This window comes from Bufo bufo, chromosome 2, assembly GCF_905171765.1.
Source record: "Bufo bufo chromosome 2, aBufBuf1.1, whole genome shotgun sequence".
NCBI lineage: Eukaryota > Metazoa > Chordata > Amphibia > Anura > Bufonidae > Bufo > Bufo bufo.
Genome location: NC_053390.1, coordinates 243,600,343 through 243,625,640, shown reverse-complemented (window position 1 = coordinate 243,625,640; position 25,298 = coordinate 243,600,343). Strand labels below are relative to the sequence as shown.

The 25,298-nt window shown below is 40.9% G+C and overlaps 1 protein-coding gene across 19 annotated transcripts in view; it reads right to left on the bottom strand.

Moving 5' to 3' along the window:
- Positions 1-1,060: 1,060 nt before the first annotated feature.
- The window catches only part of FBRSL1 (fibrosin like 1), a 617,089-nt gene continuing 592,851 nt past the window's right edge, over positions 1,061-25,298 (bottom strand). For 6 of the 19 annotated variants that reach the window (XM_040416276.1, XM_040416287.1, XM_040416278.1 and 3 more), the window contains 11 exons: positions 24,049-24,278; positions 23,301-23,351; positions 20,593-20,688; positions 20,330-20,404; positions 19,338-19,367; positions 18,860-18,931; positions 13,954-14,086; positions 7,968-8,051; positions 7,183-7,266; positions 6,255-6,480; positions 1,061-4,432 (listed from right to left, as the gene is read on the bottom strand). In XM_040416276.1, the coding sequence (XP_040272210.1) occupies positions 3,190-4,432; positions 6,255-6,480; positions 7,183-7,266; positions 7,968-8,051; positions 13,954-14,086; positions 18,860-18,931; positions 19,338-19,367; positions 20,330-20,404; positions 20,593-20,688; positions 23,301-23,351; positions 24,049-24,278 (2,324 nt within the window). In that variant the 3' untranslated portion in view covers positions 1,061-3,189. Of the gene's footprint in view, positions 4,433-6,254; positions 6,481-7,182; positions 7,267-7,967; positions 8,052-13,953; positions 14,087-18,859; positions 18,932-19,337; positions 19,368-20,329; positions 20,405-20,592; positions 20,689-23,300; positions 23,352-24,048; positions 24,279-24,369; positions 24,531-25,298 lie in introns of all 19 variants that reach the window. The other 13 variants (XM_040416283.1, XM_040416293.1, XM_040416295.1 and 10 more) reach the window with 11 other exon arrangements.

Sequence of the window (25,298 nt, the reverse complement as noted above, 5' to 3'; positions counted from 1 at the left end):
TGAAAATTAATAGGGCTGTCTCAAGTTTTTAACTTATCCCCTTCCACAGGGTAGTGTGCCAATTGGTAGGGGTCCGACCGCTGAAACCCCCACTGATCCCAAGAATGATGGTCCCATTCCCCGATCTGATGGAGTGGCAGGTCGAGCATGCACCGTGCAGCTCCATTCATTTTCTACGAGACTACCGGAAATAGTCAAGAGCTGTACTCAATTATCTCTGCCAGTACCACAGAGAATAAATGGAGCTGCAGGGTGCATGCCCAACCTGCTGCGCCATCAGATCAGGGGAATGGGACCCTTGTTTTTTGGATTGGTGGGGGTCTTTGCATGCAGTCCCCTACCAATTAGTTGACTTCAAAAGTTTCCCAACTCCTAAATACTGTTCTTTTGTCTTTTGTAGCAGTCAACACAAACGGTAAGACCTCCTAAGTGGTTAGGTAACCCAATGTAAGTTTACTGTTACAGTGAGGGAAGAGGTTATCTGCTGGGGAATCCATATAACAGTAGGTGTTAAATTTGGGATGCCAGTATGACAGAGCTATTGTTTTCTTGATAAGCCTAGATAAAGATGCCCACAGAAGGGAATTGCATTGATTAGTGTAATGAGCAATAATCTAATTGAGTCACTCGCCCCTTCTCTGGTCGCAATGAAGACCTGACTAATACAGTTAAGGCACATTTACACTATCTGAGGAGCAGCCGATTGTTTGGAAGGAAGCGCTCCTTCCTGACAGTCGGCTACTCTTTAATTGGGGGTAAAGCACTGCATTTACATGCAGCGATCACCTCCACAGTATGAGTGATCGCTAGTGTTATCGCTTGTCCCAACACAGAATCACTGTTCCTGGGCAGCAGAGTGCTCTTTAGACCGCGCGATTGGCTGCCTGGTAACAATGAGTGAGGTTTCCGCACCTCCGATCATCTCACCATTTAGTTCGTTCATTGGGTGATCGGCGGCACCTTTTGGACGGGCAGATTATCGGGAACAAGTGTTCGTAGGAACGTTTATTCCGATAACTGGCCCGAAAATTGGGCTGTGTATACCCAGCTTTAAAGCAACGCTGTTTGTCTTGGTAAAAGTCCAAAGGAAGAGGTAGTTAAACAGCCAGTAGAATACATGATGTGACTTAAAAATTATATCCAGAAAACCATCCACCTGTTTTTATTAAAAATACATAGAATATTTACATATAATTGTTAGTGTGAAATTATTTTTAATGGAAGTGTCCCTTTAAGTCAAATGCAGATGCACCAAACACTATGGTAAAAGTAGAGTTCCCCAAAGAAAGATATTCTCTACTTATAGCGTGTGCAATATAAATTGGAGTGGCTGTCTTCTGATGGGTCAACAGGAATGGTTCCCTTATTTACTAAAGGGGAAATCACTCTTGTAGAGAGATTCTGATAATGGGTGTCATAAGATGTTGTTCCTCTTCGTGCAATTCTGTACTATATAAACATAGGTTAACCAGAAGTGAACATAAAATTTCAAGTCTTGATTTGGAGCTGACTAGTGGAACCCCCCATGTGGATTAGTATTGACTGTGGAAATCCACTTACCATTAAATTCTTAATAACTTATAATAATTAACGTAATAACTTAATTAGCATTACATCTGCATATTCTTTGAGTAGCAATACTACTATTCTTCGTGTGGTAAAGGAGACTGAATATGTAATAAACCTTAAAAACAGGTCTTTTTAAAGAGTAAAAAGAGAGACAAAGTATGCAAACTGCAGGATCATGTTTGTAGAAAATAAAAAATAAAGGGGACCAAAAGATTGCTGCTCATGGTTAAACATTTTTCTTTCCACCATTTATATATATATAGATATATTTATATATATACTTTTGTGCACTCCTAAGATTCTACGCTCTTGTATACAGATTTCAATGAGAACACTGCACAGGTTTAAAGCACAAAGGGTTCACAGGAAAATAAATTCGGTCCATTTGCTGGCCTGATTGAGGCAACAATTAGAGGTGGAAGCTACCTGCCACCTTTCCAATAATGAAGGCAAGGGAAGATGTAGCTTTAGTTCTTTTACTGCCCACTCCATCAGAACCACCAACTGATCTTGATGCATTTTGGTTCATCCAGTGTTCCAAGTCAACAAGTGCCCTTTATATTTTTTGAAAGTGGTGGAGGGAGTTTGATGGCCAGGGTTTGGGGGGGGGGGGGGGGGGGGGTTAGAAGGGCAGAATTTGAAGATATAGTAGAATTCCCTCTTCCAGGACCCGCCTCACACTGATTGCATAGTAAGATGACGAGGTGTAAATAATGAAGCTGCGAGTGTGATCCTTGAAATCCGTGCATTCTGTTCATGTGTGGTTGTCACAAAGTCTGCGGTGGATCCAATTCATATGAGGCGTTGTAACATAGCAAATGAATATATACAACCCTGCAAAAATCTTAGAATTTTTTTTCTTTCCAGAAAAACTGCAAAAGTAGCACTAAAATGTATGATAAAATAAGGCAAAAAAGCAACTGTTTTGTACATTAATCTTATTATTTTAATAATAGATCTGTGATTTCTGTTCAAAATCATACGAAGATTGTTGATCTGTTAGCTGTAGAATAAACCATAGTAATTTATTATGACCCTTCAGTGCTGGAGGTGCTTTCAACAGATAGGTATAAATATGCAATGCTGTGTTTTAAGAACACCTCCTGTAATGAAGGGGGGAAACCCCTTGTGTAATTTAATGGAAAGAACAGATTTAATTATTTTTTTCCCCTCACCGGAGGCAAAATGCAACTAATATAAAATTAAAGAATTTTTTTTGTATGTTTTTTTCACTTCAGAGGAGACTAGGAACACCGTAGCGAAAAACAAAATACTGTAAAAACTACAAAAATCCATTTAAAAAGTCCCTCCCCTTGCTAAACCCGTCCCACAAGCTACTGAGCCTCCCAAGTAAAAAAAAAAAGTGTCACATGACCAGAGACCTTTAGAGTGGAACTCTAGGTTTCCAGGTTGGAACATTTATCACCCCTGAACTGTCCACCCTGGCTAAATGGAAAAAAAAAGTGTGCTTAGCCTACAAATATACATTTACAAAAACAGGAGAAGAAAAGAGAAGGTTTTGAGCAGTGCATTTTTCGTAAAAGATTTTATATACAAGTTTAAAATTCATGGTATTTGATTCCTGTGGGTCCTTATTTGTTTCCTTTCCTAAGGAGCAGACTATCGGGCCTCAACCTCTTTAGGGTTTCTGGAGGGTGAGAAGTCCCGTGTTTCTGAACTTGTGAGGGGATTAGTCCTTCGGGGAGAGGCGGGTCTTGTGTTACTGGCAGGCACCAAGGGTGGGGGTGCGCTTAGTGCTGCTGTGGGTGGGGTCCGGTTAAGGATCCCATTGTGCATGGCGCTTGAAGGACTCAGTCTAGGATAGGGTACACTGCTCAAATGAGGCATAAAGGAGGGCATATGTGCCAAATGGCTCTCTAGTGGAGAGGAGTGAATATGGTGCATACGTGCCCTTTCTATTTCTTCCCTTAGGTGCATCCGCTCTCGCTCATCTGCATGACGCAACCGTTCTTGTTCTCTCCTTGCCTCCAAGAGCTGTTCATGACTGTAATCATGAGGCTCACGATCCCGATATGATCTTTCATGGTCATAGAAGCTGGCGGCAGCAGCTGCTGGGTATCTGTGCATGCTGTCAGCACGTAAGTGAAAGTCCATTCTCCGCTGCAAGTCCAGAGTGCGGTAAGCATCGCGTAATGGATCTCTCACAGGGTCCCAGGCAAAACCTGCATGTTGAAGCCTCTCTCGGCCAGGAAGGGGACTCATACCCATAAGTGGGGTCATTACCCTACTGCGGTCTAGCATATTCAAGTTGTTCATTTGGTGGACACTACCCATTGGGATAGACATAGAGGCTGCCATTGAATGGTGCAAAGATAAACCATGGATGGAAGTTGGAGGGTGAGGAGGCTGATGTTCTATTGTCCTCACAGGATGTGGAGGTTCTGAGCCTACTACTAACACATCTGAATCCTCCTTGCGTTCCTCCTTCACCTTAACATCACTTTTTATTTTCTGGAGATCTGCTTGCAGCTCAGGCTTCCGTTCAGTGTCCTTCGCCAAGCTGCTTTGTTTTAAGCTTTCACTTAGGACTGGTTTACCATATGGTGATACTGACTGTATGACTGGTTTGCTGCCATCTTCAATCGTCCTTTTGTCATGAATTGAGGGTTCCTTTACAGGTGAACGACTCTCCTTGACCTTGTGCTCTGTGGATGGAACTTCTCGTAGCCGATCTACACTATCTCGATCAATATCTTTGGATCTGTCCCCTAGAGGGCCTTGTCTCAGGGAATCACTGGGTGTCTGGCTATTGCTGCGGATGAGGTTACTTATTTGGTGGCTGACTGGGGCAGATGCTGGAGAAGATCTATTAGAATGATGTCTGCTCTTATCCAAGATGTCCCTAAGTAGAAAAAAATAAATAAAAAAAGACAGGATGCTTAATACAAATCAAGCAAGTTAACATTTGCATCAAGTATCTAGTAAATAAAAGTATAATAAATTATTACACATTATCAGCATGACGACACTCAAATCAACCCTCTTCGGCTACTTTCACACTAGAGTTTTCAATTCCGCTATTGAGATCCATCATAGGATCTCAATAGCCGGAGAAAACGCTTCAGGTTTGTCCCCATTCATTGTCAATGGGGACAAAACTGATCTGAACAAAACCAAATGCACCAAAATGCATTCCGTTCTGTTTGGTTGCGCTCCCATCGCAGACAGAATAACAATGCAAGCAGCGTTTTTCTGTCTGAGATGTGGTGCAGAGCAAGACACACAATGTAAGTCAATGGGGACGGACCAGTTTTCACAACAGAAAACCGATCCGTCCCCCATTGACTTTCAATGCTGTTCATGACGGATCTGTAATGGCTACCGTATATATGAGATAATACAACAGGATCCGTTTATGACGGATGCATGCTGTTGTATTATTGTAACAGAAGCGTTTTTGCAGATCCATGACAGATCCGCAAAAAACGCTAGAGTGAAAGTAGCCTTAGGCTCACTTTGGTGGGTACAACCACACAGTATGGATACAATGCAGACTTTCGACAGTGGTATTATGGGCAAAAAAAATCTGCAGTTTAGTCCAGTGGCAATAAAGTGTATGGGAATCTATATATGGACAACATCCATTAGACAAATATACCGTCCAAAAACACTGCCACAATAAATTGTTTGGTCATTTGTATACATTTTGTATTTTAATTTTTTCGTTTTCATGCAAGAGCTCCGAATGATTTATACCTGGGTCAATAATTAATGTATAATTAGTGGATAACAATCTGATGCATTTTCTAATTTTTTCAACGAAGGTTATATAAATGGTGAATTAATAAAATACAGGTGATTTGTTGAGCAGCCAGTCTCAATACATTTTCCAAAGGAGCTCTGAAAAATTAAAGGTGGATTCTGACTGGTTGCTATGGGCAACTAACCCAGTTTTCCTTTACACAAGTTTTGATACTTCTCCCTTAATATTTCTGATCTTTAGTAAAAGAGAATACTGGAAATTAGTCTGCAGCTAGTGGTGATTTGTAGGGCAATATTGTACATGGCTGAAGGAGCATTTTGTTATGCAATATGTGAACAGACGTGAAAAACATTGTTTCATGAAATCAGGCTACTTTCACACCTGCGTTTTTTGCGGGATATGTCATGGATCAGCAATAACGCTTCCGATAGGATAATACAACCATCTGCATCCGTTATGATCCGGTTATCCGGTTGTATTCTCTAAAATAGCCTTGACGGATCAGTCTCTAAAACCACTTTAAGTCAATAGGGTGTCAAAGAAAATTGATCTGTCACCGTTGACTAACATTGTGAGTCATGATAGAGCAGTCTTGCTCCGCATCCCAGGATGCAATTAAAAACGCTGCTTGCATCATTTTTGTGTGCGTCATTGCAATGCAATGAAACTGTTCTTGTGCACTCCATTCCCTTCAGTTCAGTTTTTTCCTCATTGACAATAAATGGGGACAAAATTGAAGCGTTTTCCTATGATGGATCTTAATAGCGGAACAGGGAAAGCGCAGATGTGAAAGTAGCCTTAACTAGGTTACCATTTGTAATTAAAAATAACAGTGTGAACGAAGCTTCAATCAAAATGAACTAAAAGCCCATTGCACTGGAGGTGGAACTAGGGGGTTTAGTAACTTCGTATATGTATAACAGGACTGGAAACAATAAATGGAAGATTCGCTGGCAACTACCTTTCTTTGTCTCTTTCATCCTTTGTTAGAGATATTTCCCTCTTGTCTTCCCTGTCTCTCTCATGACTGTTCACAGACGAGCTTCGCTCCGCGTCTCCAACCTTAGACCACTGGGGTGGTGTTGGAAACGATGGTGGAGTCCGATGTAGTCGGTTCCATGGTTCATGGGGGCTGGTGAAGCCCTGGAGAGTTGGACTTTCTTTGTGAGTGAATAAGCTGTTGTGAGCTGTTGAAGTATGGAAATATGAACTTCGTTATGTTTGAGAAAAGAAAATAACTTAAAACAGCGTGGACTAAAAGCAGCAGTGCCAGTGAAATTGCTCTGCTGGAAATCAAATAAAAGTGCTCAAACGTGTAATCCCAATAATTGTAATACTGTGTCTAAAAGCTTTCAAGATCCAGAAGACAGGTACAGTATGAGCAGTGCATGTGTGCCTTTACACAGCCCACGTGAGCTTTTTAAGGTATTGTGCTCATGCAGGGAAGAAACAAAGGAGTTGCGGAGATGAATTTTAGTGGTGGACATAATATGCCCTGCATGAAATTTCTTTTCCTAGATAATAAGTAATAGGCACTGCTGCTTTCAGCGTCACACTTTAAATTTTCCCGGCACTGCTTAGCAGGTGATGTTCACAGAGTGTTACATATACCCTGTATATTGAAATGGGCACAATAAAGATCAGCATCAATACTTCTCTGTCTTCACTACTATGCAAATCACAAGCACAGCACCACTGCCACCAAAGCACATTTAGAACTGCCTTGCAGTACTTCAGCGGATATGCATATGAAAGGCGCCCGAGTGACCCAGAAATGATTACTCCTCATCTACCCTGGGGCAGCAGGTGACCAATCAAAATGCAAGGATTTATACTGACGTACCCAGTCTACTTTACGATTGACTGCAAAACTCTGAGCCAGTACTTACTTAGAGCATGACTGGCTAATCCTCCAAAGGCATTGCTGCCTAAGTTCCCAAGGCCGCTGAAGCTGCTTGACCTGCTAAATGGATCTGGAAAGGCAAACAGGGATTGAAGAGGCGTTTATCCAAGAGCACTAGAGAATGAAACGCGCTCCTGATCCTCTCACTATGTCCTATCTGGAGCGTTTGGGCTTAGTACGGTTTTTTATAAGTCTCCTATAAATGCAGTCTGTTCATTTAGCAGCAGTAGCTGGACAACCAAAGGAAGGATGCGATTGTGCTACTTCAATTTAAGGGAGGGGACAGGCCAAAAGCAGTTATGTACAAATTCTGAAAGCAAATTAACAGCCTTAAATATAGGTGAAAGTATACAATATTTCTTTGTGTCAAGTACTTTGGGCATTTCTTTGGGGATGATTGGTTCAGTGGGACACCAATATAACTGTACAGTGAAATGTCGGTGCTGTAGACTGAAACAGCACCTTCTGACAGAACAAACATGTCAGAGTAACTGCTCCTACTGTGCCAACACTGCAATGAAGAAGGATCCAAAGTCAATACAACCTCCACAACACTAATATTGGATTATAAAATGACAGGCATTTAAAATAAGTACGTGAACTGGAAGTATGAGATTTCACATAACAGGGACTACAAAGCTGAAGGGTGTCTTTTGCAACTCCTGCTTCTAGTTCCCTGAGGATCTCCCATACCTTCCTTCCATCAACTATACCACCATACTGACAGTACAGGCACAAATTGAGTAAAAGTGAGGAGTGGTTGTTACTTACACTTACCAGCCAGATGACTTGGGGGTAGAAAACTGCTGTGATGTGGAGAAGGCCCAAATCCTGCGGCTCCAGGGTGTGCTGGACCTGGACATACACAAAATGAGTCTGTATCAGTACCCATATTAAGCTATTGGCAACAATTAGGGCATCTGCACACAGTGTGGATTATGTGCAGTTTTTCCCTCGCAGATTCTCACAGCACAATACAGCACCAGCAAAGTGTAAGATTTCACAAATCACATGTCCACTTAGCTTTTTCATTCTCTGCAGAATGGTTTGTGTGATTTTTTTTATTTTTATGCAAGAGTGAGATCTCTGGCAAAACCGCATCAAATCCGCACTAGTGCTGATTTTCTGTCTGTAAACCGGCACCCGTGTTCAGGTAGGTCATGTACAATGGTTGATTCATTGAACAGCAGAAAACAACTGCCAACCATAAAAGTCCTAGTCTTAAAACTCAAGCACACATTTAACTTCATGTTTGTGTGTCATATGTAAGATCCAGCTGATCCCCAGGCTATAGACATTTTACTACATACAGCCAAATGACTAAAGGACTCTTAGTAACCTGCCCTTTTTCTAGAACATTTATAATGCGAAAAAAGAAGATCTATTCAAACCAGACACAATGGGGGAAATGTATCAAAACTGGTGCAAAGCAAAAACTGTTTTAGCTGCCCACAGCAACCAATCAGATTCCACCTTTCATTGTACAGAGTCCCTTTGAAAAATAAAAGGTGGAGTCTAGTTGCTTGGGGCAACTAAGCCCATTTCCTTTACACCAGTTTTGATAACTGTCCCCCAATATTTTGTAGGGCTAGCTCAGCTGAATGTAATTATGCCTTTCACTTAGCAATCCACTGCTTCCTTGTTACAGACATGCATACAGACAATGGTTGTGGAACCGGTTTGCCGTTGAGCCAAACCCTAAGGGCGTTATTCTGGTGCATCCCTGGTATTCACCCTTTAACCCCTGTACAGGGATGCGGACTTCGCTGCGGGTTAGCGACCAGACCGCTACCTCCTGGGATGGTCCCGTTGAACTTGGCAGCTGAGCACTGGGGTCAGGAATACTGGTGAAAACACCAGAGACACTGGCATGGCACCTGGAATGGACTTAAGGAACAAGGACACCGTTCAGATGTAGTGGACAGTAGCGGTCAGAACATCTTGGTGGAAGAATGCAAGACGCTCACACTGTTGCAATAGGACACAGTTCAGAGAACAGGCAAAACAAACGTAAGTCATGAAAAATATGAAGGTTGCTAAACCAGGGCAGGTTAAAGTACTCGAGACATCCACCAAACAGGCACAGTACTCAGGACTATATAGCAGACTTAATAGTTGAACAGATTTAGACACAGACAGGAAAGGAAAACTTAACCCTCACATTACAGTCAGGCATACACAAGCGAATAGCCATACTGAGAGATTGCCATAAATATCTCCCACAAGTGGATGGTACAGTGTGAACAGCCATTGAAACTTTTATTCTGGAGAAAAATTACTTTTAATCCACATGTAAATGAGCAGAAGTGCACCATGGGTGTACTCAAGCCCCTCTGTTCACCCTGGCTCCTCCTGCTTCCTCAACCAGCCCCTCCCTCTCCTACTTAAATGACAGGGACCGGCGAGATGACTATACAGGAACCAGGCCCTGTCAGAGGACGCAGGAGGAGCAAGCGTGCATAGAGTGGCTTGGGTCCGCCCTCAGAGCACTTAACTGCTCATTTGCATATGCACTACAATTATTTTCTCCAAAATGAAGCAACAGATTGCTTAGTGAAAGGGATTATGCCATTCAGTGGAGCTAGCCCTGCAAGGCTTTGGGCCTGGTTTATCAGTGAATTTCCTGGTAAAGCACTCCCTCTAAATTTGTCTTGCAAGACTAATAAGGATCATTATATTTTCATTTAAAACAGTCAAATTTCATTCCTGGCTTTTGAAAAAGGCGACCGTTAATATTTAGGTGTCATCCCTCCACTTCGGACAGTACCAGGAACTGTTCATCTCTGTCTTGGAAATGATTTCTTCTAGGTCAAGGACAAGCTGCTCTACAAAGTCAAACTGAGCTGGTAAAGGCTTTAAACAACCATTTTCCACTTCAGAGAGCAGTGTTTGCACCAGAAACTGGCTATTCTGTTCCCTGAAGATTTCAGACTGTTAATAATGGGGATTTGCTCAGTGCAGGGAGCGCTTCCAAGAGCTGTTCACTCAAAGCTTGTGGGAAAAAAATATATAAAATAAGCCTTCTCCAAGTGAAGATGGCAGCAGAGCCCTTAGAGCTGTCTTGTGCTTATTAAATGGAACAATTCTCAAGCGGCTGCACATCCATCTTACAGACGGCGAGTCTGGAGATAGATGGCGCACCCGTGAGTAACAAGGGAGCTCAGCCAGAGCAATGGTTCATGCGGTGACATTCCTGTCTGATAAGGAGAGAAGGATGACACAGATACGGTGTGGAAGGCATTTTATTTATTCCCTGATTGATGTGGCAACGCCTCGGCTCTGCTATCTAAATTGGGAGCCTGGCGTTTACTACCTGTAGTCTGCCAATTTTGCTTTCAATAGAATAAAAAAAAAAAACTGTGAATATCAAATGGTTGTTAGGAAAATGATGTCCCTTTAAAGCTGCAATTTTTCCTCCAGTAGCAGACATTAATAAAGCGTATATCCATATGGTATTTTCCCAGAGTCTCCCAGACAAACCCAGGCATTCGGGCTTCCATTATGCAGGGAGCAGGCAGGTGGCACACTCTGAATGTTTAATGAATACGTTAGGAGTTGTAATTCTGACATTACACTCTTGGTGGGATCTTCCTTGTGGAGATGTAGTTGTAATGATAAATCATACACCGTGCCTTCAGCTAGACACCTACCACTGTCCAGGACACTTTACTACTGTAAGTACGTCCTCTACTGATGACCACAGAAGTGAATCCTTCAGCTGGCTTAGGACGCCTTCACACAGGGGCGAAGCTATAGGGGTAGCTGCTGCTTTGGGGCCCAAACTCAAAAGTTGCCCACCCAGGAATAGGACTGAAAGATTTTATTCTCAGGCTCCCCTCAACAGTATTATACAATGACATACTATACAGTGACTATACGACAGTGACATGACATAACGTATATACACGTGTAATTAAAAAATTTGTTCTGGTGCCCAGTCATTTCTAGTTACGCCACTGCTTTTAAATTAGCATTTTTATGCATTTTAAGTGGTGTTTTTTGTGTTTGTCTTCTTTTCAGAAACCAAGCATGCAGTAGTGCTTGGTGTTTTTACAATGCCTTCACTATAGCGGAAAACAGCATGAAAAAAAAATTAAAAACACTAGTGGGCAAACACTTTGCTTGCAAAAGAAAAAATGCCTGAAAAAATACCACAAAACCATGACAATTCTAGTGTTTTAGTGAAATTCATGTGTAAGGTTCTGCCTCCTGGAAACCATCAGTAAGTAGGTGAACAGTGGCTGGCAGATATTCCTTGTGTAAAAACCCAGGACTTTTTAGCTGATACTCATTAACACATGAATTAAAAGATTTGCTTGCATTTGGATTGGGTATTTGTGTGATACTGAGCAGTGGTGTAGCTGGTAACATATACTAATGAGCCATCATACACACAGTAAGACATCATTCTACTAAAGACATATGAGAAGAAGAGATCCATCAACAGCTTGTGGGATGTTTCCTGATAAATAAGAGGTAAACTAAAGAATAAGGACCCTCTTACATGAGCCCATGAAGCCCATCATTACCCGGTGTAACTTGCCAGCAATTTTACACAGATGCTCCTTTTTGGGGGGGGGTTAGCATATTTGATAAGGCAATACAAATCATAGATTGGAAGCAGGACAATGCCCTATGTAACAAACTGTAAGGGGGCCAAATAATTGCATTAATGATTGTTCATCCCCATACTCAAAATCACTGCTGATTGTGAACGGCACTTAACAAGCACCAATCGCAATGTTATATTGTTGATTGGTGCTTGTTAATTGCCAGAAATGCCCATGTAAAAAGGACCCCAAGTCAAAAACTGCATAAAAGGCAATTGAGATGCATTAAAAAGATGCGACATGATTAAATATTAAAATTTTCTGTTCGATCACAACTCCCATATGGCACACATTTTGCTGTTATGGTGCCCCCGCTGTTCTTTGGATTACCTCTCAATATGACTACTTAAAGGGAACCTGTCACCAGTTTTAAGCCTCATTCACATGTCCGTGTTTTGGTCAGTGATTTCCATCAGTGATTATTAGCCAAAACCAGGATTGGAGCCTCCACAGACATAAGGTATAAGGGAACGATCTGCAGCTGTTCTGTGTTTAGAGCCGTGCCTGGTTTTAGCTCACAATCACTGATGTTAATCACTGACTAAAACACTGACATGTGAATGAGGCATTATGGTGTCCTAACTAAGGGCAACATAAATAAGTGATTGATTCTCTTAGCACAATGCTGGGTCACTTTCTTTAATTGACCCAGTCAATCTGCCAACATCTTGTATTGAAAAGCTCCAGCTGATAATGATGAGTCATGAATATTCATGAGCTCCTGACTCTCCCCGCCCACCTGCTGCTGAATGACAGTTTGTTTCCATATGAATCAGCAGCAGGTGGGCAGGGGAGTGGTTATAGCTGTGAATTAAATATACGCTGGACTCAATGACATCACGCCGGACTCAAATCAGCTCATTAGCATGCGGCATCTGTGTGTGTATATTATGAGATAACCATCTGTCACACCAGTAAGTGAATACATCTAAGGTACTTTTTAGTAGTTAATGATTGTATATAATTAGTTAGATTATAATCAAATATCCACATGACAGGTTCCCTTTAAAGAGGTCACCGCCGGGACTCGCACCTATAAAGAGAATGGAGCAGACCAAAGTGGTGGCTGGAGGACTCTGGTATGGCCACCTCCAATCGCTCTCCCCATAGAAGTGAATGGGACCGTACAGCGCATGATCGGCCACAGTTCCCATTCACTTCTATGGGCCTGATGGAAATAGCCGTGCCAGCGGTGGCCCCATGGAAATGAATGGAGGGTGGCTGCAGGTCGCCTTCCAACACTTTTGGGGCTCCGTTTAGGAGATAGGTGAAGGTCCCACCACCAGTGGTGGGACCCGCACCTATCAGACAGTGGGAGCAAATCCTAGCGATATACCGCCATTGTCTCAGACGAAACATACCCTTTAATGGACCTCTTATCAAAACTGACTAGTAGTACAACTGTATTTGTTACCAATAGCAACCAATCACAACACAGCGTTCACTTCTTAATCTGCTCTGGAAAAATAAAATCTAGGTTCTGATTGGTTGCTAGGGGCAACAAAGACAATTGTATTGCTAGTTAGTTTTGATAACTGAGGCCCAAAGTGCTTAATGCTACTGAGAAGCAAGTTCTGGGGCACAGATTCTTATTGGCTAGTCTGTAAAATTGCAAGAAAGACCCAGGATTGGTTGAAATGGAATGTCACATATTCATGTCAATAAAGGAAACTTTTTGCATTGGAGTTGCTGCGACCTGCTTCAATTTATGCAAAGTAAGGGTTCAGCTACCTGGGTGTTGCGCAACTCTTTTTGTAATGATAGTCAATGGTGTCGTTATGCGACATGCTGCGTCTTCAACAGTTGCAAAAAATCCATTCAAGTTCCAGCATGTCGCACAAGACACTATTGACTATCATTACAAAAAAAAGTTGCACAACTTTTGTGCTACAAAAAGTCAACGTGTAGCTGGACCCTTAATCTTCTGAACTAGGATACCTTGTCACTGGGCACATCAACGTAATTTTATGCATGGACACCGGGGAGGGTGAGCTACTGATCTAGTGAAGTATAGTATGTAATAGAAATTCCTGGACGCAGAAGCAATTAAGAAATAAAAAGATTATTCCAAGTGAGCTTACATTTTATTTTCAAGCAATCTATTTGTTAAAGCGCCAGACCATTTAATATGTCACTTCTCAACTTACCAGTGCTGGAAAACAAAGGTCTTGTTAAATCATGAGGGTAAGGAAACCCTGGAAACACCCCAGGGGCAGGTGGTCTGCTGAACAAATCAAGCTTGCCACAAATGTCCAGCTTATGGGGATCCATCTGCATCTGCTACAAAAAACAGAGACGGCACAAGAGATCAATGCATTATTCATATAGATCACACCTGAACAGGCTCTATGTCAGTGCTATATTAGTGTCGACCAGATCAATGTCTGAACATCAAGGTGATTCAGAAACATTCAACTGTTTTTAACCTTTACAAGTATCACAGAAAGAAATGGTTCTGTGAAACAACCATATTAACTCTGCTTTACTTGCAAAGAAATTTGATTAATGAAAAAGGCCAAGAACAGTTCAATCACTTTCCACATCCTTGCCTTCTCTTACCTCTTAGTTTAATCCCCTAAGGGTCCATTCACACGTCCGCAATTCTGTTTCGCATTTTGCGGAACGGAATTGCGGACGCATTCATTGTGGACAAGATTAGGCATATTCTATTATAGTGCCAGCGATGTGCGGTCCGCAAAATGCGGAACGCACATTGCCGGTGTCCGTGTTTTGCAGATCCGTGGATCCGCAAAACACATATGGATGTGTGAATGGACCCTAAAACCAGTGTAAGATATGAGATTTTTAGGTTGTAACTAGTATAACGATTGTTGCTCCCAGTATTTCAGTCTCCACTGCAGATTTATCATACTTATGACAGTATATTATACTGTATAGACACTTGCAATAATATTGGAAACATTGGAAATTTTTGTAGATTTTACAAATGTATATGCCCTTGGAAAATTATTTGACCCAGAGATACTTTGATTAACACCTCCGGCTCTGTCAGACTCAATTCTCTCAATGGGTTTGTGAAAAGGTTACTGATCCACGGAAGCGGTATTAAATACGTATGCTTCATTTCAAAGCAGGCCTAGAGCACTGGGGCACCATCCCCCACCAATGACCTGAACTACACCAATAAGGTCTGAGGCTTTGCTCCCTCATTATTTGGGTTATTCGCCGTGGGCCATCTATTATAATTAGATTCCTTGCGCAGTGCAGCAACAATTCTGCACAGTACAAGACTAACTGCACAGCCCAAATGAAAAACCAACAGAAAAGCACTAAATATCCATCTAATTTAAGGATTAGGTCAAGAACTGGCCCTAAAAGCAACCTGTACAACAGAATACACAAAATTCATGAGCAAGAACAAATAATGTCAGTTGAGGTTTTTTGCCACCATAAATTCTCTTGCTGTAAGGTGTCACAATTTTATGTCGCTGGGGTGGGGGGTGTTTACTTCTAAACTACCATAAAAATGATGGCCCTACAATATATGTGTTAGCACCATGATGTTCATCAAAGTAATGACCATAACCATAATGAGAATGAAGGGTTTTCTTTGAGTAGTTCTAGATCTGCAGAAATGTGTATTTTCGTGAAATATTTTCAGCTACTGTATGTTCCCATTGTTACCCTCAATACTATGAATAAAGAATAATTTATAGTTTCAAATAACTAACTTTACCCACTAAAGCAATTTAAAATGGTAAAATAAATCTAATAATGCAGCCCCATGATGTAAAGCTACCTAAAAATATTAGAATCACAAATACTGTAATACTATTGTATATTCTTAGTATGGGAAACATTTGTATTTCATCCGTTAGTCAACTGCAAGTTGCTGTTAGCAGTAGAACCGCAGTTTTCAATATGAGAGTAGACTCTAGACTACAGGTGACATCTTTTGTATTAAAGTGCACTGCTTTAAAGTGCATCTCTCACAGTGATCAACCCTATTAAACCAGGCATACTGTCTGGTAGGGTTGATCATGGCGACTAAAATAAAACCCTTCCTCTCTGCTAACAGTATTAACACTGCAGATAATTGCTTGTTTTTAAATATATGCAAATTAGATGCATGAAGCTGGCCTAGCCCCTCGGAGCACCGCTTCACTTCCTTCTCTCCCCCTTGCCACTCCCCCTGACAGGGCCTGGCATTCTCACTGTTCCCTTACTGGCCCTGAAATCTTGTGCAGTGAAGATTCCAGAGCGGGGACAACCACATGAGAGTCTCACTGTGATGATGCATGTGCAAAATTTCAGGACCAGGTATAGGGGCAGGGAGGATGCCTGTCCCTGTAAATCTCACTGGGAGGGAGAATGGCAAGGGGGAGAGGTAATGCTCCAAGGGTATAGGCCAGACCCACAGTGCTCCAAGGACCTCAGCTGCATATAACTAAAAATAAGAAATTCCTGGAGGATTTTTCTCTGTGGAAGAGATGTGGTGCGACCTTTTTACAAACCACATTTACATGAAGTGTTACATAGTTTAGATCAATTTCACAATATCTTAACTATGCTAGGGATTCATTTTTCACATTCTCCAACTACAAAATTAGGGAGGGGTTTGGTTTTGACCTCCTCATGCTGTACTGGATTTTATTGCACGGAAATTTGTGGTTAAGTGGGCTATATACAATGTGTATAAATAACTCTTAGCAGAATATTTAAAAGCGTTCCATCTAATGGTTAAGGATAAATGGGAAAGGGATCTTGGAATCATATCTGAGGGTCAATGGGACAAAATTTTACACCTTAGATTTTCGTTCGGTGAGGGTAGGTGTACGTCTCAGATATATTTCCTACAAAGGTTTTATAAGACACTGATGTTTTCAATTTGTATTAGAGAAGACTTTTGTTGTCCTGTAAGTGGTATGGCAGACGCACATGTAATCCATATGTTTTGGGATTGTGGTAGGCTGGGCTCCTTCTGGAAAGGCATTTTCGACATTATTCAAAGAGTATATGAAAGCGCTCCTGCCCTGGAACTAAAATGTTGCCAGTTAGGAACTCTAGGCTTGGATAATGTGAGTGGGGGTACACTTCAGGGCATTCAAAGAATTTTATACCAGGCTCAGAGGGGTATAAAACAAGGTGTGTTATTCTAAGTCCACCTTCCATTCTAAGAATTTCTTTCTAGAATAAATGAAACAATCCGGCTAAGAATGGGGTGTATTTGAAGAGAAACTGTACCTCTAAGTTAATCAATTTGGAGCACATGGTTAGATATGCCAGGTTTGCAAACTGAAGCTTTATTAGAATTTAGAACTATGGCTAGCATAGATGGAGGGCCTACTAATACCATGAAGATTTATATTCTGCGAAAAATAATCTGTGATGTCTTGTGCGGTTTCAAGAACAAGATATTATCTATATTGAGAATCAACTACGTTCCTCGTATCTTTTTGGCTCACGTTTGTATAATCATTTTTGCAGGAACATGAGCAGTTGAGAGGATTCTTACTTTTCCCTTTTTCTTTGATATTTTTATATACATACTGAACAGCAGTATGACTTGGCCATCTCCTCCTTACTTTTGCTAAGGTGTGGACAAGCGACGTGTGTGTTGGGACTTTGTTGTAAGTGTAAAAAATGTTTAATTAAAAAATTATCTGATTTAAAAAAATAAAAAAATAACTGAATTTCCTTGCAACGGTAATAACCAAATACATAGAGAAAGTGCTTGTTTTAGCCACCATGATCTTCCCTACTAAACAATATGTTTAGTTTAATATCGTCCATTAAGGTGACAGATGCTCTTTAAAGGGGTTGGCCACTTGACCATATAGTCCAAATGTTCTGTAACAGTGTTATAAGGCACTTACTAATAAATTGTTAAACCTTGTCTCTTGATTGTACAGTTTTCTCCAGACAGCAGGATCCGTTCCTAAACGTGGCAGATGATGAAAGGGCACATGACCCAAGATGTCCACCAGCAGGCTCCAAAGAAAAACATTTCACATGGCGCTGTGCACGTGCTAGTTTCTCATGCTATGGGCACGGTTATTCGATGGAGTCTGCCGATGGATGTTTTGGGTCATGTGCCCCTCCAGCAGCCCTATTTAGGACCAGATCACCAATCAGTTTGTACAAACAAGGGGCGGTCTTTATAAAAAAGACATTGGTACTGATCTCATTAAAATATGCCTTATAATGCACTTTTGTAAAAATAATCTCAAATGCAAACAACATATTTCTTGTCATTATTTTCCAAAGGGAAAATAAAAAATTCTGATGCAGCAGATCTCAACATATGTTGATTAATCTTAATGGGATTGTGCCACTAATAAAAATGTTTCACTTTCCCCAAATACCACTATTTATAAAAAAAATGCCAAGTTATTAGCCGACCACTGCACCATGTGGCATATTGGTTTTGACATCCAGTTTCTGTAGATTACAAGGCTCTAATGCAGGATGTAATGTAAGGCACACAAACGTTGTTGGTAAGAACAAGGAGTGTGGTTAGTGTCACATGTCCTGCTGATGTCAGGACACCTCTCACTGCCCTAACACATGATGGGACAGCAGACACATGACAAACCAGGAAATAGGATTCAAGCATGGGAGATAGAAGAAAACGGCAAATAAGGTAAATTAGAAAAATAAAATAAAAAATAATAATCCAAGGGGTAATGGGAGCTAGAGTAATTGATCAAAATATACACTTTAGAGCGAAAATTTGTTTATGGCACAACCCCTTTAAACATCCTTCTACTTTAGTTTACAGTTTTACTGTATAGTTGAGCTGAAGATGTCTCAATTGCAACAAACCTATGTTCTGCTCTCACAGACTACCTCAACATTTGGACTCTAGATAACTGATGCTGTGTGCTACACTAACAGTATATTATGTTTAAGTCTGCTTTAAGCTTTCTCCATAAATCTCCACAGATTTGTTTGAAAAGCATAATACACGAATGACAATTGTAGTATTCTGAGTTTGCTTTCAAGCATTAGGATTAAATTGATGAGGGTCTTAAGAAGGGTTCGCCATCAAGAACAACCTCAGAAGCACAAATTCTAACAAATGGCATTTACCTTCATTTTCTGTTGATGGTGGTAGATTTGCCACGCTATCTGGACATGTACTGCACACCACTTGCCTGGTTTCTGCAAAAGCAAAGAAAACGCAAGTGAGTACGGGAAAGGCTTTGTGCCAAAAATCGTTCATGGGGGCCACAAGATAACTTTAACAGAATCAAAATTAGATTCAAACTTGAATTTTTCAGTTTAGTAAATGCCTTATTATCTGCTCCATTACATATTTTGGTATATTTGCCATTGATCTAATTGTTCAGTAGGTCCGGGGACTGACTCTCTACCGCTGTGTACAGTGCTGATAGACAACCTCTCTCAGAAGAAAAATGGTTACTTGTCATAGGAAGGCCAGTGTCAACTATGTCTAGGTATATTTAAAATGGCAGAGGTAAGAGAAGGAGAGTGCAGTTTTGTTTCTTTAATAAAAATACTAATAGTATTAGATTAATATTAAATGTATTAGAATAGATACACTTACTCTTACAGATGTCCTGTATGGGTCTGTTACCTGCAAAGAGACCGATAGGTTAGTCTTGATACTGAGACATATAAAGAATTGCTAAACCAATATTTCTGTAGCACAGCACATGCAAATTATCACCATGTGATTTTCACAAATTGGTAAAGCCTGTAAATACACCACCCAAGATACTGATCTAATACCACGCTCACAGTCAGTACTTGCCCCTCATATTTAAGGACTCATGCACACGGCCATTGCCCAGCCGTGCCCATATTGCGGCCTGCAAACAGCGGGCACCAGCCGTGTGCTCCCCGCATCACAGATGTGGATCCATTCACTTGAACAGGTCCGCAATCCGGAACGTCAGTGCAGAATGGAGGCACAGAACCCCACTGAAGCACTACGTGACTCCGCACCACAAAATAGTAGTGCATTCGCTATTTTGCGGTACGGACCACAGACCCATTCAAGCTGATTGGGTCTGGATCAGTCCACGGAATCTGAACAGATGTTGCCCAATGCACGGAATGGCCAATCAACGGCCGTGTGCATGAGTCCTAATGCTGATATTTTAAAGCGGGATAACCTAATAATCTGGTTTTATATATAGCAAAATGATTTAATTGTCATCTTCCAGCCCGACATAAAAGTGAACCACATTTACGACATGTTAATGTGATAACGTCACTTGATAGCTGAAGAAAATGTAGCAGATAAATAAATCATCAAGGCAAATTACATGATAAAAATGTGTCCATAGGCCCCTATGTACCTAGCACATAACAAAAGAATCACAATGTTTTTTTTAACAATGAAAATTAATAGTTAACGTATGTCATTGTTCACATAGGAAAAAAAAAAAAAAAACACGAAAAACTAACCACCACAAAACAGTAACCGCAAGAATTGCGTTTCAGGTTATGCAAATTAAACTGTAAAATTAAACTACTGAAATGTAAGGTAAATTCGACATATTTGGCACAATGATTATACATTGCTGTACAAACCCCAGGGTTCTTCTGTAGGAGTGTAGGATGCACTGCTCCAGGTCTAGTTGTGACATCAATGGTGTTTGAGGTCTGCTGTGGGCGAAGGAAGAAAAAACAAGAGCAATTTGATAATTTTGCAAATATGAAGGATCATTATTTAATAAGTTATATTATATAAAGTTTGTGATTTGTACAAAACAGACAGCGTGCTGATATGGAGATACGCAGATATACAACCTTCCTCAGCACCACTTAAAACAAAGCAGTAAAAATACACGTACCTTAGGCTGAAAAGCTCCCTGAAGAGAACTAAAGGGTCCTGAATGTGGAAGCATTGTGGGCATTCCAGGCATTGGAGAAGAATATGATGGAAAGAACTGCGACAAGAACAGAGAATTTTTTTTATTAATATGTGCAACAATGAAAACGGCAAAAGAATATAATGTGCATCATTGTAAGGATTTGAAGCTCAACAAATAAGCAAGCAAGCAAATTGCAGGCTCTCTAAAACCATACTTTCAACCACTGTACTAATATTTCAGTTCACTCAGTATTTCTGGCTATGAATTACTATTAAGCTCACTACTCAGAGTGAGAAGATCATGGCCAAAGGATTATTAAAAACAGCTATTGCCTGAAAACAATAATGCAATGCAGTCTGCAGGCAGCATGTTATAGAGCAGGAGAAGCTGAGCAGACTGATATGCAGGTCAGTGGTGGCCATGCTTGCATACTGTAGGAAGAAGCACAGCACTATGCGCAGTCCCGGCCACCAGTGAGGCCAGCGCTTTTTCTTACAGTGTGCAAGCACAGCCACCGTTATTGGATTGCAGGTGGTCATAACCACTGGATACACCCAGTTTATAAAAATATGAATCTAGCCAAAGAAGGCAATATGGACAATCAATACATTAGTAAGTGCCTTGTATTAACTTTCTATACAGGATAAATGCTGAAGATCCCTTTAAGACTGCCCCATGTACAGCAATCAGTGACTGACATCTATCTCTATATACACAGAGAATATATGCTATGTTATATGCTATGATTCGCTGATAACACCTCCCCGTGCACAGTCAGAAACAGCAGAGAAACTGTAAATGTATTAATTACATGTTTTACTGAACATTTTCCCACAAAACTATATCTCAATCTGCTCAGCTCCTCCTGCTCTATAACATGCTGTCTGAAGATTGCACTGCAATTTGTGGCGACAGGCCCTCTTTAAACTCTATTGAGAATTGATAAAATCACTTTGTAGCGAATGTTAAGTATTAAGTTTTTCGCATTGCATTTTCTCCAAACGTAGAATGTTCTAGGTATGGTGTCTTTTTTCAGGCATTTTCTCCCATAGAAATCTCTATGGGAATTGAAAAAACACCTGCATTAGGCCGAATGCACACGTGCGTGAGCGGTCCGTGGTATCCCGGCCTGGCATCCTGCTGACAGCAGGAGCACACAGCGTCATTGGTTCCTATGATGCCGTGCGCATCATGCCGCCGCTGCACTACAGTAATATACTCGTATGATCTATGAGGGTGTTTAAAAAAAATAACAAAATCGCAAAAAAAATTGTGCAAAGGTGGCTTTAGACCAGAAGTGGTAGTACTATGTATTTATAGTAGCATGTATTTGTAATATGTATGTACATAAATATAAATGTTTTTAAAAACACCTAGTAAACGTTAAAGAAAAAGTCCATGTCAAAGTTAAAATCTAGCAAACAAAAATCTATAGCAATGTGCATAACCTTCTGCCATGTCCGTTTTAGTAAATACTTGTAAAATGACAATTATGGAGCATCTTTTCTTAGACCTCTGTGTTGTGCCGCTCCTTTGCCATTTCTATTAAAAATTAATGAATAATTTGACAACTGGGTGCTAGCAAATGGGGATTTAACCCTTCACATGAATACTGTCCAAGTCCAGAAAACTAGACAAACATTTTAATAGTTGTGCACTCTGATTTACAATTTTTGCTTGTCAGACAACCCCTTTATAGAGGACCCAAAGGCACTACTGATGTAGTTAATACTTGCATTCTGAAGCATTTTACAAAATTATGAAAAAATTGGCAACTGAGCATCACAATCTTCTTAAATGGGTGAGTCTCTACAGTCAGCACTGACTGGACAGTGTCAGTATATAGCACACATGTGCTTCATAAACTAAAAAATGGAAAGGTTAAGCAAAATAAAGCAGATTTTGAGATCTTGAGGGTCACACATTCTTAGCGACAAGATTGTTCTGGGCAATCAATTTAAGTGCAGATTGTGATGGATCAAATTACCAGTTTATTAACTTAAAGGTTTCTGCAGTTTGTTTAAACTGATTATCTAGCCTCTGGATAGATCATCAGCATCTGATCGGTGGGGGTCTGACACCCGGGACCCCCGCCGATCAGCTGTTTGAGAAGGCAGCGCTGTGGCCTTCTCACTGTTTACCGCTGGCCCAGTGACGTCACGACTAGTATCACTGGCCTGGGCGGGGCTAAGCTCTGTTCACTTGAATGGAGCTTAGCCCCGCCCAGGCAAGTTGATACTAGTTGTGACAACACTGGGCCAGCGGTAAACAGTGAGAAGGCCGCGGTGCTGCTGGAGCGCAGCTGCCTTCTCAAACAGCTGATCGGCGGGTGTCGGACCCCCGCCGATTAGATACTGATGATCTATCCTCTGGATAGATCAGTTTAAACAAACTGCAGAACCCCTTTAATTAGAAAAAGTTCAAACAAATGTGATCTGATTATCTCATAAAAGCAGTTATTACGGTGGCCACTGCAGGAGTCTGGAGCAGATATGCTGAATATCACATTTTGTATTATTTATTTGAAAGCCTGCAGCATCTAGCCTTGTCAATCACAGATGTTTGCTTAGTGGCAATAGGAAATGCGTCTCAGTAACAAGCAATAGGATAAGCACAGAAACACTACAGTTAATAAGCTTTAGGTGCAGGGTGCAAGCACTGCACATTGCTGTGAAAAGACAACTCACGCTGGTATGACGAAAATATGGGTTGTCTAACTTGGGAGCGTACTTGTCAAACTAAAAAGGAAGAGAAACAATAGCAAAATGGGTACAGGGTAGAAAACAAGGGAGCATCATTTATGTTTAGCCTATATTAGCTGCCAACAATGTCAGATTTACACTAATGAATTTATATTCACCATAGACTTTAGCCCATCTCCCGAATAATCAACTTTGAAAGGGCTTTGTGGGGTTTAAAGCTTTGGAGAACATTTATTTGACCCACTACTATTAAAAGATACCCTTAAAAAACACAATACAGTACATGGTTCCCCTTCACCTTACGGAAAACATTATATTGCATAAAAACAACATTAGGCAAACACGTTTTATAAAGATATCAAATCGCCTAAAAAGGAATATAATGTCCATGAAAAAAAAAATGTATAAATGAAAATAAATCATTACAATTCACCAATTCCCTCCAGCCACTTTAAGTTCGAAACCACAAGTGAACTATAGAGCTGTTGAACAATTGTCTGGTCTATATGTAGCTGGCAAAATTTGTAAGGAAAAAGGTCAATGTGACAATTCTAAAAGTCAGTACACCTGCTGTGAAAGGAAGTGTTAATGTGCAAATGGTAAATCACCTCCAAGACCAGACATGTGCAGAAACAAAAGTATACATTTCAGATGGACCAAATTTTCCCCAGCAATAAGCAAGTGGAAAGGGAGGGAAGTGGGGTGTGGACTTAAGTGCTCTACTTATCCTCACATTTCGAGCTGGGGTACGCACCATGCTGGGTGCATTTGGCGGCATGAGCTGCGTCGGGGGCAAGCTGGATGTGAAGGGGGTAAATGTGTGCTGGTGCGTGTGTTGGTGCGTGTGTTGGTGCTGGTGAAATTCTGCCCTCAGTAGTGGCACAGAGCTGAGGGGGGCACCGGCCCGGTCCGAGGTCTGAACCAGAAAACGATTATTCAGCTCCTGCCTGAGTAGTTCATGATCTATAAGAGACAGAAAGACAAAAAAAACACAGAGGCCCATCGGCCCATCAGTTTCCCCAAAGTAATAATAGGAAAAAGCGCAGATATTCACCTGGCATTCCCTGTTTCTGCAGGTCATGCTGTGGTGGTTTTCTACGTGAGGACTCATTGGTGGAGGTAAGAGAGATGCCTGTGACAAAGTACCAATCAGAATCCCCGAATGAGGCTGGCAATACATGATTGGTTGGTTGAATGATATCAACAGGCTGGTATCTAAAGACAAGAAAGAACACCATGAGTCATCTCAGGAGAAAACACAACGGGGCTTTTTATAAAGCAGTATAACAAGCCACACTCATCTAACTGCAACCCTCTTCCCAAATACTGGCCTGGTCAATGCAGTTTCCAGTTTAAGATACTGTTCCCTAGCCAGTGTAAAAAACATGACGTGACAGCTAAAATTACATACATTTACAGTGCTAGCGATAAATAGCAAAAAGTTATGAGCCTTGAGATTCAAAAATAACAAATTTTTTTGTGAACACATTGCTTAATTCAGAAACATGCAAAGTAAAACATTCATCCACCCACCACTCGGTATTATACTGTGCTTCTGTATCTTACAGCCAATTGTACCTGACATTACTGACCAGTATTAATGCTTGATAGAAATTTGGATGGTGCCACATAACAGTAACTTTTGAGTTCTTTATATTAGTTTTAATAACATTTGTTTTATTTTTAATGAATTATGCAAACTTAAAGGGAACCTGTCACCAGGATTTTGGGTATAGAGCTGGGTACATGGGTTGCTAGATGGCCACTAGCACATCCACAATACCCAGTCCCCATAGCTCTGTGTGCTTTTATTGTGTAAAAAAAACTATTTGATACATATGCAAATTAACCTGAGATGAGTCCTGTATGTGAGATGAGTCAGGGACAGGACTCCTGTCAGGTTAATTTGCATATGTATCCAATCGTTTTTTTTACACAATAAAAGCACACAGAGCTATGGGGACTGGATATTGCAGACGTGCT